Source organism: Parasteatoda tepidariorum, chromosome 5, assembly GCF_982258835.1.
Source record: "Parasteatoda tepidariorum strain Cologne lab strain chromosome 5, Ptep-v5.0, whole genome shotgun sequence".
Lineage (NCBI taxonomy): Eukaryota > Metazoa > Arthropoda > Arachnida > Araneae > Theridiidae > Parasteatoda > Parasteatoda tepidariorum.
In genome coordinates this window covers 53,467,963-53,483,255 of record NC_141759.1, presented here as the reverse complement: position 1 = coordinate 53,483,255, position 15,293 = coordinate 53,467,963, and the positions used below count along the sequence as shown (strand labels likewise).

Here is a 15,293-nt window from a genome sequence, read left to right as displayed (position 1 = left end):
ATTATGCAATGAATATGGTATAATAATTTTGATGTGTAGTTAATAGCTCCCAAGTTACCTTATCATAACCCTTTTTTGCCTTTGAGATAATTGTAGCTCACAAACACTTGGTTAGCCAAATTATTTTTTTAGCCAGTTCATAAGCCTTAAAATTTTTATAATTTATATTTATTTCCATAATTTTAATGTAATTGGATGAAATGTTTTACTTCTTAATAATCTTTATTACTTTTATAATTTCATACTATTGCTTATGAAAAAGATTGAACAATTTCCATTTATTTATTTTATATGCAAATTATTTAAATTGCAAGCAATTTAATTTTAAAACCATGTCCATTATTTTGCAGGATGTCACAGAAAAATCCAGTGAGGGAATTGAAATGAATGCAGACCACAATGAGGAAATATTTGGTGAGAAATTTTTAATTTAGATATTTTTTAGAAATGGATAATTTTTTGTAAAACTTCTACTAGCATTTTTATATTCACAATAAAACTATTTTGATGGCTAAAATATTTTATAACATTCTTTAAATTGAAAACTAAGGTTGTCCCTTTCTGGTAAATCATCTTCTCGTCACATTGATAGGAATATAGCTTTGAAGAAATAGTAAGCTACGTAAAAAGTAAAATTACCATTAGGTGCTCAAAGTTTTGAGTATTCTTTCCTGATCAAATTGTCACTTTCTCCCAAATTCAGTTGAAGGTAAAAGATCTGAATCCATAAAAAAGGATATGCTTTGCCAGACAAAGTGCGGTTATGTGTACCAGTCTGTAGTTTTAAATATCATCTGCACTTATTAATTACACATTTTATGCCTGTCTCTCAAACCAGAAAATCTGTCATCAAAAGTTATTCTGTTTCTGAGATTTTTTTTTTTGCTATGCTAGTAAACATGCTATGTGTTTTTTGGTATGCAGAAAGCTAGAGTTTTGCTTGTAAAATGTTTGAACTAAAGTATTTGCAATAAAGTATACTTTTAATGAATATAATTTATTTTAGACTTGAAAAATTTTACCATCTTTCACCCTTTTAATTTTTTTTATTTGTTGGTTAATTGAGAATTTTGTTGTCTTTAGATTCTGATTCTACTTCAGAAAGCCAAGATTTATCTTTTTCCTCTGAAATCCCTGCCGAAGAGCTTGATCCACTGTTGTATGAAGAAATTGAGCTGCCCATACCTGAAACGACTGATTACAGCTCTCCTGTGCATGCATCAACTAATGATTTTGAAGAAGATATAACACCTGTACCTGAGACGACTACAAAAGAAATTCCGGAACGAACATCGTCTGAAATTATTCAAGAAAGTAGGACTGAAGAATATCCAGAAGAATTTTCTGTTCCGGAAGATAATTTATCACCAAGTACTTTAGAGGATTATGGTGACGAATTAACAGGTATCACACCAGATAGTTTAGAATATGAAGAGGAGGATAAATTGGCATATGAAAAAATATCAATTACGAATGAAATGGATTATGAAATAAGAGAGGAACTAGATGCCTTAGATAAAAAGTTAGATAAAGTAGGTTATGCATTTATGTCTGATTCTATTATAGGTTTCTTTCATTAAAATTTTTTATCTTTTAAAATTCTCAAACTATGAATAATATTTATTTAACTTCATAAATACACTTTTTTTTCTTTAAAAAAATGAAAAGTTGTGCATTTTGAAGGACTGTTCTTTATTATCAAGACAGAAAGTAAAGTAAAATGAGATTTAGTTCCAATTATTTCTAATTGAGACTCTACTGTAATACAAAATATTAAGTGAATTAATATAATATACAAATTTATCAAAATTATTTACAACTTCTAACTAGTTTCTCTTGCTCTTTACTAACTTAGGCTTCTTAAGTTATTAATTGCCCTTTTGTGATATTGTATTTTCAAGAATGAAGCATAATTAATTATTTTTTAATCTCATGTTTAATGTGCAGTGAAAATTAGGTTATTTTTTTAAGAATTGATTGTGCATATTTTATTTATGCACAGAAACAATTTCTGGTAATTTGTAGTAACTAAAATTTTATACCGTATCTCTTAAGTTTTCATTTTGAATTAATGTATTTATACTGAAATGATTCAAATTTTTCTAAAGTAATTAATTTTAGTATAATTTTGCCCCGAATTGGAAATTTTCAATATGTGTGTGTATATGCAACTATACGTCTTCAGACTTGAGACTGTTTGGGCAGTTTTTTTTTTTTTTTTTTTTTGCTTATGAATGTGTTTTATTTTTAAGAGTAATTCCATTCATTGTAACAATTTTTTAAGACTTTTAATTATTAAAAATTAATAAATTTTTGAAAATTTTAGTATAATTTTGTCTTAAAGCCTGTGTTTGTGTAGGTTTCCTGCGTTTAAACTATTATGTACCTTCTTTTAAACTATTAAATACCATTTTCAATGGATAAAAGTCGTCAAACAGTTGTATAAAATTGCACTATTTTTCTAGTTAAATTGAAATAGGGCATAAAACTAAACTCTTGAATAATTTAATGAAGCTGTAAGTTATTATGCAAGTTAATTTTGCAACATTGCTTCATATAAATTTTTTTTTTTTTCCTTATAGTTCCATAGTTTTCTTTTTCTTCCCCCATTTGTTAAAGCCTCATTTTTTTAAAAATTCTTCAAAATGCATTTCTATCTCTTTTATTCCCAAATATATTTGCAGAATTTTTCTGATAATGATGAGGAAGAGGATGATGAAGACTATGATAATGACGAGACTGAAGATGAATTTGATTTTTGGCAATTCTAATCCCTTCCCTTAGCTAACAAATTTATATTGTGATATTGCTAATCTTTGTATATAAAACTGTATGTCTAAAAAAAGCCCCTAATTTTTTTGTAGATTTATAACAAGATAAAAAGCATGAACACATTAAGCATGTGATTTATCTCTTAAATATTGAAATGAAGAGCAACGAAAAATATTTTTTGTGGAAAGTTTTGTATTCATTAATTTGTAAATAAACATTTTAGAGTTAGAGAAAAATGTCTAGTCTTACAGTCAAGTATTATGAAGTTTCTTAAAATATCAAATGTTTTGAATCATCAAATTTGTATCATTTACTGCAAATAATTCATCATTTTTATACTAGTTCAATATATCTAGTCATTGATTTACCTTTAAGTGTTAAAAGTTCGTCTACTACAAATTCAACAAATAGTATAGCTTTTGGCATTCTTAATTCCTTTTTTTCAGTGTATAATTTTTGCGAAAATAAAACAGCTGCCTTATTTAAATAATCAAAAATCACAACTTTTTTGAATTATGAATTTCATTGATGATGCAATTGATAGATTTTTAGAACAAATATATATTCTTACTACTTCGTCTTAAGCCGTGATGATTAAGCAAAATTATTTAGTTTTATATCCCAATGTGATTTTTTTTATTGATTTCAGGTTTTAAACCTTCCTGTGCATTTGCTTAATATATCAGACTGTTTCCCCTGCAAAACTTCAAGTTAAATTAATTTAATATTTCTTAGGTCATTCACACTTTCACTGTTGACTTATTCATTAAGATTAGTCGTTTTTGATTTTCATATGAAGTTTTTTACTTTTATGGAAGTTTTGGTTTACAGGGTAACTATTTTACGGGAGTTACATTTCCTTTCTGCCATGCTTATGTGTGTTTTTTTTTTTAATGTAAAACCTACGCTAAATGTGGTGAGCTGTTTGTTTAAAATGAGATTAACAAGTTTGTTCAAAGTTTAATTCATTTATAATTATATTTACAATGTTTTTTTTTTTTTTAATATTTTAAACTTTGTAGAGCTTGTGAAGAAAAATGCATATTTAGCCTGCAAAAATTAACTAACTCCTTACTAATGTTTGCTTTGTGTCTCTTGAAAATTTGTCTTATAACTATATTACCAACATATTTAGGTTTATTATTCACTTACTTTCAATATATTTTTATTTCAACTTCTTCATTTAATTTGATATTTTAAATAAATCACCATGCGTTTTAATTTCTAAAAGTTTGTTATTCAAAACTAATGGTATCCTGAAACTATTATATATTTTCTTATTATTAGGTAAATTTTTATTGAAATGCATATTTATGAGTAGTCAACAAATATCAATAATATTTTTTTTCTTCGTGTTATGAATTTTCAAGAGACATTGGGCAAAATTATAGACTTTAGTTGCATTATACTTGCATGCATTATAACTTATGATGCATAACATTTTGGTAGACTGCTTGCCTTTTTGATATGCTGTTGTTATTCCCTACTCCAAGTCTGCTGAAAATGTTTTGAAGAGATGTAACGAGCTTCTGAAGTTACACAAGGAAAGCCCAAGACTCCATTTTCTGAAAGCTCAAGCATTAGATAAGATTGCAGAATCACAGCGCAGTAATAAATTGCTGGAAGATGCAATACTCGGTTATCAGAAAGTTCTGGATTTGAAAAATGTCCCTGAGGGGCTGTATTTAATTGCTGGGAAATTAACTGCTGAAAAGATGCGCTTCAGAGGTAAATATGTTAAAAAATTTATTTTTTTTATTACTACAGTAGGGAACCGATTATCCGGAACGATCGGGACCATCGCTATTACGGATGACTGATTTTTCTGCTTTTCTGAATCGTTACAAAAAGCCGTTTTTTTTGTTGTTAAACCCAACTAAAAAAATATATTTGGAAATAATCTTTAAAAAAAAGAAAAACCGATGAAGTAATACACTAATGATTATTTCCAAAATGATGGTAAGGTAAACATCTTTCAATAAAGAAAGAAAAATCCGAAAATCTTATGAGGAAAAAAACATTTTTTAAAGAAAAGGGCAGGGAAATTTATCGAATTTCGTTCCGGTTTGTTGGTTTTCCGGTTTTCTGATTTCCGGATAACTGGTTCTGTACTGTATTTATAAAATAATGGGGTAAATAAAATAATTAAAGTAATCTTTGTTTTTAAAAATTATTAGTATTTTGATTTAGAAATGTTTTATCAGTATTTTTAAATAAACTGATGGTCTTCTTATAATTATTATTATTTTATTTATTTATAAATTTATTTTTTGAAGTGATTATTGATCTATTTTTAGGAAAGAATTATTGGTCTATTTTTTACCGTAGGTTCTTTAGGTAGTTTAGAATGAATTATAACCCTTTGGAATTAGAAACTATGCATCAGTTTTTTAAAGATAAATTTATGATCTGTTTTTGTGGAAGAGATAATTGATTCATCTCTAGAATGAGTTATTAGTTATTTCATCATCAAAAGACTAATAATTTATTTAGCATAATTTAAATTTTAAGCATAATTTCTTTTTATTGGTCTAGTTATTGGTCTTTGCTTAATTAAAATTATTAGTCTAGTTTTTATCTGCAGATAATTCATGATTACTTAATGGTATTTTAGAAATTGGTTATTGTGCAATTATTTTCTAGGATTTATGGGCAAGTCAGTAAAGCTTTTGTCTACTATGCTTACGAAATATCCTCAGAATATTGAAGTGAGAAATCTACTTGCTGTGGGTTATTTATTAATTGGCCAAAATAAAGCTGCTAAAAAAGAATTTCAAGATGTAAGCATTTATTTATTAAATTTAAGCTGAGTAGGTAATTCTTAGTTTAAAAGCAATATATTTTTTATAACAATTTACAGATTTTAAAAGTATTTCCTGACTCTGGTTTTGCAAAAGTTCATCTTGGTTTCATCTTGAAAACTGATGAATCGAAATATGAAGAATCCATTAAATTGTTGAGTGAAGGCATAGCCTCTAGAGAAAGTGGTGTTCTTGATGGCAGATTTTACTTTCATCTTGGAGATGCGTTACATAGAATTGACAGAAACAATGAGGTTATGTATATACATATGTTTTTTCTTTATTAACTGTTTTTTGGGGATAGCCAAATATATATATATCTTCTTTATTATTTAAGATAATGTCGCTTAATTTCTTTTGTCCATTGACAGAAATGGCAAGAAACAAAGCTCAAAGAGTGATTAAAAATCAGTTAGTTGAATCATCTTCATAGTTATTTTAGAAAAACATTTATTAACCAGGGGTCTGTTTAGAAGAAATTTGGGTCTGTTAACAAATCTTTCACAAAATATCTTTTCATAAAAACGGACCCTTCACAAAATAGTTTCTCTTTAATCGGTCCCTTCACAAATTTGTTTATCTTCATTATTGTTTTGTTAATCGAATAAACCCTTCCCAGGAAGGGGGGGGGGGAGACGACAAATGTAAACGAACTAAGTTTTGTCTTCGTCAAACGCTTCTTCCTTTATTCGTCTGAAATGAATATTCTGCATTATACTGCCTATACTGCGTTCAGCAGTATAGGCTAAATACCAAATATTTGCATGTTGCATTTCTAATTTAGTAGCAGCAATTGCTGTTTATTTTTTGAAATTTAGTTTTTTTAATTATAACTTTACTGTGTTGAGCATAATCTTGTATGTCTTTACAATTTAAAAACTTCTTGGAAAAGTGTTTTGCAATAACAGGACCCTATTTGCACAAATTCACAAAAGCAGGACCCTGGGTGAAAGAATGTGACTTAACATTTATTTTATATTCACAAATTACCAGTACTTTTTTCACAATTTTACAAAAACGGACCTTTCACAAAATGTCTGGACAGACCCCTGCTTTTATACGAAGTTTTAGGTCTTTATTTAATGAATTTAAAAATTTTTTTAGTAATTTAAATTTTAATTGTTAAATTATTTGTTTTTCTATTTTTAGGCTTTAAAAGTGTATGATGAAGCTGTGAAGGAAGGTCTATTTTTATCCCGTTATCAACGATCATTATATAATGTGAATGGTTTAACAGGAAAACCGTGGTGGGATCCAAAAAGTTCTTCTTATGCTCCTTATTTTAAAGTAAATGAACTTTTTGACATACTCTCTCTTTGATATCTTTTTCTAACTTAAAATATTCTTTTTTCATTTTCTATAATTTTAATAATTACATTATAAAAAACTGTTATAGATAGTACTTTTTCTCAAAAATTTTATTTGATATTTGATGTCTAGATGATAAATGTATAAGTTTTGTTCAATAAATCTTATTGATATAAATTCTTACATATAATACAATGTGTATGTGAGTACAGTACCTCTTGCATTATACAAGTATAATACTTCTTTTTATTTCAATGCAATCTTTCTTTTCATGTCATTGCCAAAAAATATCTTAATTATTTTTTTTTAATATTATATAAATATATAAATACTGGTAGTAAATTTTGATCTAAAATTTCCTTATTTATCTTTTCAAAAATGTATTGTTTAAAAAAATTACTTTGTAACTGAACCTTTTTTTTATTATTTTTTTTAAAAACAATTGCATTATTTTTGATTATTAGATTCTTGAGAGAGATTGGTCATTAATCAGAGATGAAGCAGTAGCTTTAATGAATGAAAACAATTCTGGTTTTATGGCAGAATCTGAAGGTTTGCAAGATACTGGGGATTGGAAACAGTTTGAATTATTTGCACGAGGTATAATATCTATGAAAATTAAATATCCTGTTACTTAATCAGCAATAAAACAAATGTTTTCTACCTTAATATATGCTTTTTAACTGTAAAAAGATCTTGAAACCTGGTTGTATTTTTGATATAGAATTTGGTTTTGATATAGAAATTTGATGTAATATTTTGGATATAGAATTTGGTGGTATTTTTTAGGCGTTTTATTTTTCAATTTGTGAATGAAAGATAGATTCATATTTTATTTGTGCAGTGAAAAAAAAAATGTGCATCATTAAGAAAGTATAATAGTAATTTATAGCTACTGTTCAAAAAAAGAATATCTTATTAATTTTTTGCTCTTTTCAAGTACAGTATATAAATATTTTCAAAACAATCCAAAGAACTGTCAAAATTTTTGAACCCTAAATACTGTTTTTACTTTATCACTGGAACTAATCATAAAAATTGAAACATTTTTGGACAGAAATAAAGTTACTCAAAGATATTTTTATGCCCCCTCCAAAAAAAATAAATTTAATAAACTGGACAAAATATTTTTTTAATAAACTGGTATAAACATCGCTATTTAATTTCAATTGGAGAATTCTGAATTTGAAGAAAATCAGAACAGCTTCTTCATATCAATAATTTAGGAAGCCCTATTATTTTTGATTGAAGGTCATATTCTTTCATTTTTCCTATAATATAAAATTTGCATTTCTCCTTTTTACTTCTGAAAATTTCTTTCTACATATGTATAATAAATTTTTGAATACAATAATCTTGAATGTCAATATTGGGGTTAATCTGAAATTGTGAAGGAATTAATATTATAAAAATCGAATTACAGTGGAAAGTCGCGTATCCGGAATCGGCGGGACTTTCCGAAGTCCGGATAATCGATTTTTCCGTATAATAGACCCCCAAGGTAAACAGAGATTAAAATTATCTGAATCTAAGAAGCAGAAATTAAATAACATTATTTTTCGGGCAATAATGTTTTAGTATTAGAATGATATCTACTCAATCAAAAACAAAATACTTAAAAAATAATAATTATTGCTATTATAAAAATAAATATAGGAAACTAAAAAAATTTACAGTTATGAAAATATTAATTGCTCTCTCCGCCATTTTGAACTAGAACGTTTCAAGCAAGAAGGGGAAATTCCCGTCATTCATTCATTAAGGTGGGTAGGTGAAGAAGCAAAATTCATTTCCTTCTTACTTGTCATTCAAGTCGAAGGGGGGGAAGTGACAAGTTCTTATTTTCTCTCCTGTCATTGGCTATCAATCAAGCATAAAGGCGTGGCATGCTGATTGGGTTCTCTTTATTTTTTCTTGTGTGACTAAAGGGGATTCCCCCTCCACTTTAACGTTTGCTGTGTTTACCCTTTTTCACAGTACTTCTTTCCCTAACACTTTATCAAAAAGGTTCCAGGAAATGCCTCTTTTACTAGCCAGCTGCACAGGAAAGAAGGGGGGAGGGGACTCAATTGTGCTCTTTTGAAAGCAAATCTCCCCCCCCCCTCCCTGCTTTCCAGAGGAGGAGCGTTACTAACGGTACGGTCTTGGTAGATCTTCTGTTCTCTTTTCTGTTGATTTATGGGTCTAATGCATAGATGACTAGAAGCTAAGAAAGGAAAAAACCTGTCAAAATACTTGTTTTTTTTTTTTTAAGAGAGTGGGGAAGATGAAGAAATGTTTGTTTATTTTGATTGTCAAAAAGTGTCCGGGAAATTGACCCTTCCGGAAAAGGGACGTCCGGATATGGGACGTTACACTGTATCTCACATTTTCAATTATAAAAGTCTGAATTTAAAAGAAGCAGTTGTAATATGTATGTGCCTAATATCTGTAAGGTAATTTTTTTACATATAAATTGCAATGATATATGAACAAATTCTCCAATTTCATGATATTTTTTTCTAGGAAGGAAAATAGCAAAAAATTGTGCCAAAGCTCCAAAAACTTGTTCTTTAATATCACAGATGCCGGATGCTGCAAATTGTAAACGTGGACAGGTACGTTCGAGCTTTTAAAGTTTAAATTTGTTTAATTTATTTTATATTAAAACTTTTTTTGCAAGTTTAAATTGATCTTTAATGAAGTTAATGCATGAAGTTAAATCATAAGCAAATCACATAATTTATTACTGTGTAAATAAAAAAAGAAACAATAAATGGAAACACTTGAATAAATATTTTTTAGTTAATTTTATTCTATTGTATATCTTTAATTTTTGATAATTTTGGCTTATTCAGTGTGAATTAAGAAGCAAAATGCAGGGACGTGATTCTTCCACGGATTTCTGCTTATTTTTCCATTTTCCCCGCTAGTTTACGCTGAAATTTTTCTTTGCACAAGTTAAAATATTTCGTGAGGAATTTAATTTTCCGCCGAGTGAAAGTATTGAAGTCCTCATTCCTCCCTCTGAAGTTTCTCTAAAAATCATTTCCTTGGGATAAAACTGGTTGACCTTTATACAGGGATGAGATTTTTTCGCTTTTCTCTCTCGAATTTCAGTTTTTTTTTATCAAAAACTCTGATTCTCTAAAAGTTTCAGTTTTTTCTTTTATAAATATCCCGTTTTTTTTTTTTTTTTGAAAATTCAGTCGTTGCAATAAAATAATTATATTTATTTACGATTTTCGAAGATTGACAGAAAATTCAAACTATGTCCTAGCTGCTAACCCTTCCGCATTTTTACTTAGTTTAGCTATTTTCTCCTTAGCTATTTCCCCTATTTTAGCTATATCTTGTAATATCAAACATCGATTTTCGTATTTACACATGCTTTGAAAATTAGACATTGGGATTCGTATTCGTGTGATTTAAAAATTTTACATCGTGATTCGTATTTACGTGATCTAAAAATTACGCAACATGATTTGTATTTTCGCATTTTTTAAATTCTATATAGAGTTTCATATTCACGTGATTTAAAAGCCTCATATCGGGATTCATATTCTCTCAATTTAAAATCATGCATGTGATTCATATTCTTACTTACAATTTTAAAATTAATCATCGGGATTTATAATCACATGGTTAACAAGTTTAAAAATCACACTTTTCTGTCAAATTTTTGTATATATATATATATATATATATATATATATATATATATATATATATATATATATTCACTCATTCTTGGATTTCCTCTTTTTTACTTTCTGACTACTCTCATCCCTGAAAATGCCTCATTTCTTATCTCCTATCTATTAACATGCTTGATAACATATAAATTTGATTTTTTATTTATAGGCGAAATTTTCTATTATGCATCCTTCAACTCATGTATGGGCTCATACTGGGCCAACAAACTGTCGTTTAAGAGCTCATTTAGGATTAATTATTCCAGATGGAGCCAGTATCAGAGTAGCTGATGAGATAAGGTAAACATTAATATGTTTTATGCTGTAATGTAAGAAGAAAAAAAATTTCTGTTAAGGGAAAAAATAAAATTATAAATTAACTTTTGAAGTCTCTGCATATTTGAAATATAGATTAAAATTAATAAAAAAATCAACATGAAATATTGTTTCTGAGTGTTATTCTGTTCTTTGGGAGAATGGCATTTTACAATATATATTTTTATTTCGAAAGAATTATATTTACTTAGGGAAATCTGCTCATCAAAGAACTTTAAAACTCTTATAGTACGTTTATTGCTATGCATTCTGCTCTAAACAATAGTATAACATTAGTTTTACAACAACTCAATAGAAATAAGTAAATTATATCCCAAAGCAGTTGTTCCTTTATATTAATCAGTAATTCCTTTATGCAATATATGGGCAATACATTAAATATTACTCGAGTACTATCTTATGTTTACAAAAGTAAGCAAATCACAAACACTACTCTATCCATGATTAAGCAATTTTTTTTCACAATAGATACCCCCCTCACCAATTTTAATTATTTTTGAGATAAATAAGGGATTTTTCTCTGAAAATGAATATTTTAACATCTTGCATAAGAATTGCTTCCTCTCATCAGCTAAAAATAACAAATCAAAGTCCTCTCTTTTCCTCATGTCTACGTATATTTTAATGGAATCCCATAAGAAGAACCTACATTAACATTTTTAATAGATATAAGTACATTAAATTTCACTCAAATTATGAATTATTCCTGAAACTAAAAATTTCTATTAGTATATATTGTTTTATTTAAACCATAAATTATTGTTTAAGAATGTACTATTTAAAGAATCATTTGTTCATTATTTTTCCTTTACTTGCAATTAACATCATTTTATTTATCATTATCATGATTTTTTTCAATAAATTAAAACAGGAAGAAACTGTTTTGGTTTTAAATAAATAAACTATACCCGTGCCAAAGATAACCTTTAAGCATTATAAAAGCTATGGCAACTTGTATACACCATTTTTCGATGGTTACCAAAAACGCTTTTTCTTTGGCGAGTTTTTAAAATGAAAAATAATTTATGCAGTTTGTACTCGAATAGAATCTAAAACTTTTATGAAATAATAGTCAAGTATTAATCTATTTTTATCTTATTGAAACATATTACATTTAATTTGTTTTACTAAGAGCAATATTTTTCATAGGTTTTCAGTAAATTTATAAGTAACTTGAGAACTTTAGCTAAAATTACTATTCACAGCATTACAATCTATTTAAAAACAATCTAACATAGCAATATGGTTTATTAGTTCTTACTACTGAAATAGAAATGATAATAATAATGAATAATAAGACGATTGGGCAAAAAAAAAAAGAGACTATAATAAGGTTTAAAATCACAAACAAGGATAAATTTTTTTTTATTCAATAATGGGTACTCACTTAAATACTGTGCCAATATATATAATGCATAAACCAAATTTATAAAAATAATTATTAAGATGATTTATTTAGTGATGTGTAAGGCATCAAATTCTGAAGAAATTTTTTTGTAGTATTTTAAACTGTATAAATTATTTTTACTGTATCAGCCAATAAAATAATAGAAACGTGGACTGAAAAAAAAGAAGCAGAATGACATAGAATGGTTGCAATAAAAACTGGTAATGAGTAGGCATGCGGATAAGTGGGCCAAGCCAGAAGTTTCTCATAAATAATTATTTTAAAGAATTTTCCTGTTTTGAAAATTAAATTCTTCATAATTGCTACTATTGTTATCAATAGATTCATTATTTGTTTGTTGCCTCTTCTTTTAACAAGATTTTAAACAATATTAATGTGAACTATTTTATCGACATGGAATATCTCTAATTAAACAGTAAACAATGCTTAAATGTTAGCTTTGCTAAGAGCATTTTGGAGCTAAAAATTGCATTAAATTAACACAAACATCTGTGAAATTGTGTTGTGTACTTTGAATTTTAAACTTCATTATTGATTATCCCTTAAAGTTCCACTTTTCATTGGCAACTTTCCGTTTTCTGTTTCCTTATTCACATCTTTGTTGAGAGAGTCTTGAGAATGGGCACTTGTTTTTGGGGGGTGGAAACATGTCTACTTTAATTACCATCTTATTTTGTGAAGCAAATGAAATTTTGTATCATTAAATGTTCTCCTTCAGTTTCTTGGGATTATACATTTATATCCCTTCCCCTAAAGTAATAATTTCTAATATTTAAGTTTGTTTTTTATTTCTAGGCATTGGGAAGAAGGTAAAATTATATTATTTGATGACTCTTTCGAACATGAAGTTTGGCACAACGGCAGCTCATCTCGGTTAGTTTTGATTGTTGATTTTTGGCATCCTGAACTGACAGCATATCAGAAACGTTCTTTGTCTCCCATTTGAACAAGGCACGCTTTTATCGCATTTCACAAAATTATCATGAGCTTAATATTGGACTTTAAATGTCAGCATTTGAATTTATTTTTTATGAACAACATTTTTTACACATGTTTTTACCAATAATAAATGTGTTGTGCAATATGTCCCATTATGACTGAACCTGCCAAAAAGTCATAAAATATTTAAATTTAGTTCCTCGATATTGCCATATATAATTTATTTGTTATTAATTTAATAATATCTTAGTTTTTTTTCTTGTTTTCTCATTGCATTAAATGATTAACAAAGTGGTAATTCCAAAGTGGTACCAGCAAATTATGTTCTTCGTTTGTACAAAGTGTCCACAAAATGCCAGCTTGGTTTCAAAATTAAAATCTTGAAAACCAAGAAAAACAAAAATGAAACAAATAGTATTTTTATAAACAAATTTATAATTTAGCTACTGTAGGTCGTGCAGAGATCTTAAAAATGATACAAAAACTTTTCTTGGGATTGCAATACATTGTTTAAACTTTCTAATTCAGTAGTGCATCGACCTCCTTTAACATTTAAGTTATTGAAATGCAATTTTTTTTAGGGGCTTTGTCATGTATTTACTACTGGCGGCACCATTTATTGGCAACTTTTTCTAATTTACCAATTTAAATTTATCATTTTTAGAGCTTTCGCAATAAACATAGTGCGTGTTTCTTTATTTTCAAAATTTTTAATTTGAAATCAGACTTTTCCACTGGACACTCTGAAAGTATCTTCTTAAAAAACAACTTAATAACTGTGTGATACTTGTTATGTTTAACATTGATTTTTAAAAGTATGTATTGTGATGTAAATAGACAAATGAAAGCAAATGAATTTGTAAATCTGCAGTTTCATAAAACCCTTCATAGCTAGTAGTATCATTTGTTAAATGTATTTTAATAGATAAAAGTGCTTTTAGATAGATCGATAGATGACATATTAGCTACTTTATTTTTGTTGAAGCTGTCAGCTTTAATTGTGAGATCTCACTTGTTACCAAACTTAAGATGCTCCCAAGATATTGTACCATTTTTTAATCCTATTGTGAAATATCAACCAAAAGAACTACCAATTTTTTCAAAAAAAATCTTACATTTGGTTTATTGCCTTTGAACTTAAATTTCTAGTAAATATGAAAATCAATTTTAATTATGTATATATAAATAACAAAATGCAACTGAAATTGAATTCTACATAAGAAAGAATTAGAAGTTTTTTTTTAACTAATAACAAATGTAATTACAGTTTTTTTTTAAAATCAGAATTATTAATTTTAATAAGAAGTATGAAATTCTTTTTTGTTTTGTTCCAGTTCAGCTCAATAAAGGTATTAAAAATATTTGCACAAGCTGCTAGTAGCTCGAGGGTTTTGTGATCACTGCTGTAGACTAATAAAAAAAATTATTGGCAAGCAATACTTGCAGTACTTATTTTTCTTTAGTTTTGGTTTTTTGTTTTGTTTACTATATTTTGAGAGCACCCCACCAAAGCCATGAATGTTTAAAAAGTTACTGGTGAAATAAATGTGTTTAAAAGTTTTTTATTCTGTGTACTATCCTTATCTGCCTACTTTTATACAAAATGAAATATACTATTTTGGGCTACTAAAGTTTGGCATTCGCATTTATGTCTATGGTTGACCAAAAAATGAATAAAAAAAATTGCCTTTAGTGAAAGTTGCTAAATTTTATAATTTCTGGTTCTAGGATGATGCTTACAATATATCATTTTTTTTAAATGAAAAACTTGATGCAGAAACATATGTTTGCTATTAAAAGAATCTGCAGAAATTTGCATAATTGTAAATTTGTTAATTACAAAAATTAAAGTCATGTTCATTTTTTTAAAATTTCAACTCGGATAAATTTTGCTTATTGAAATAAAAGACATGTGTCTCTTGTCATAATTTCAGAATAATTTTTGCAGAGTTTCAATTAGAAAACTAAACTGTTTATTTGAAAAATATTTTCCATCTTAATAATCATTATAAAAAATGAAATTTTAGATGAAATTTTCCAAATACTAACTTTTTT

General features: G+C 27.3%; 1 protein-coding gene across 2 annotated transcripts in view; it reads left to right on the top strand.

Moving 5' to 3' along the window:
- Positions 1-14,869, top strand: part of LOC107438443 (aspartyl/asparaginyl beta-hydroxylase) — a 32,253-nt gene extending 17,384 nt beyond the window's left edge. For both annotated transcript variants that reach the window (XM_043050168.3, XM_043050167.3), the window contains exons 5-14: positions 351-414; positions 1,084-1,532; positions 4,266-4,500; positions 5,416-5,552; positions 5,633-5,827; positions 6,723-6,860; positions 7,346-7,481; positions 9,387-9,478; positions 10,725-10,855; positions 13,095-14,869. In XM_043050168.3, the coding sequence (XP_042906102.2) occupies positions 351-414; positions 1,084-1,532; positions 4,266-4,500; positions 5,416-5,552; positions 5,633-5,827; positions 6,723-6,860; positions 7,346-7,481; positions 9,387-9,478; positions 10,725-10,855; positions 13,095-13,245 (1,728 nt within the window). In that variant the 3' untranslated portion in view covers positions 13,246-14,869. The remainder of the gene's footprint in view (positions 1-350; positions 415-1,083; positions 1,533-4,265; positions 4,501-5,415; positions 5,553-5,632; positions 5,828-6,722; positions 6,861-7,345; positions 7,482-9,386; positions 9,479-10,724; positions 10,856-13,094) is intronic.
- The last annotated feature ends 424 nt before the right edge of the window (positions 14,870-15,293 follow it).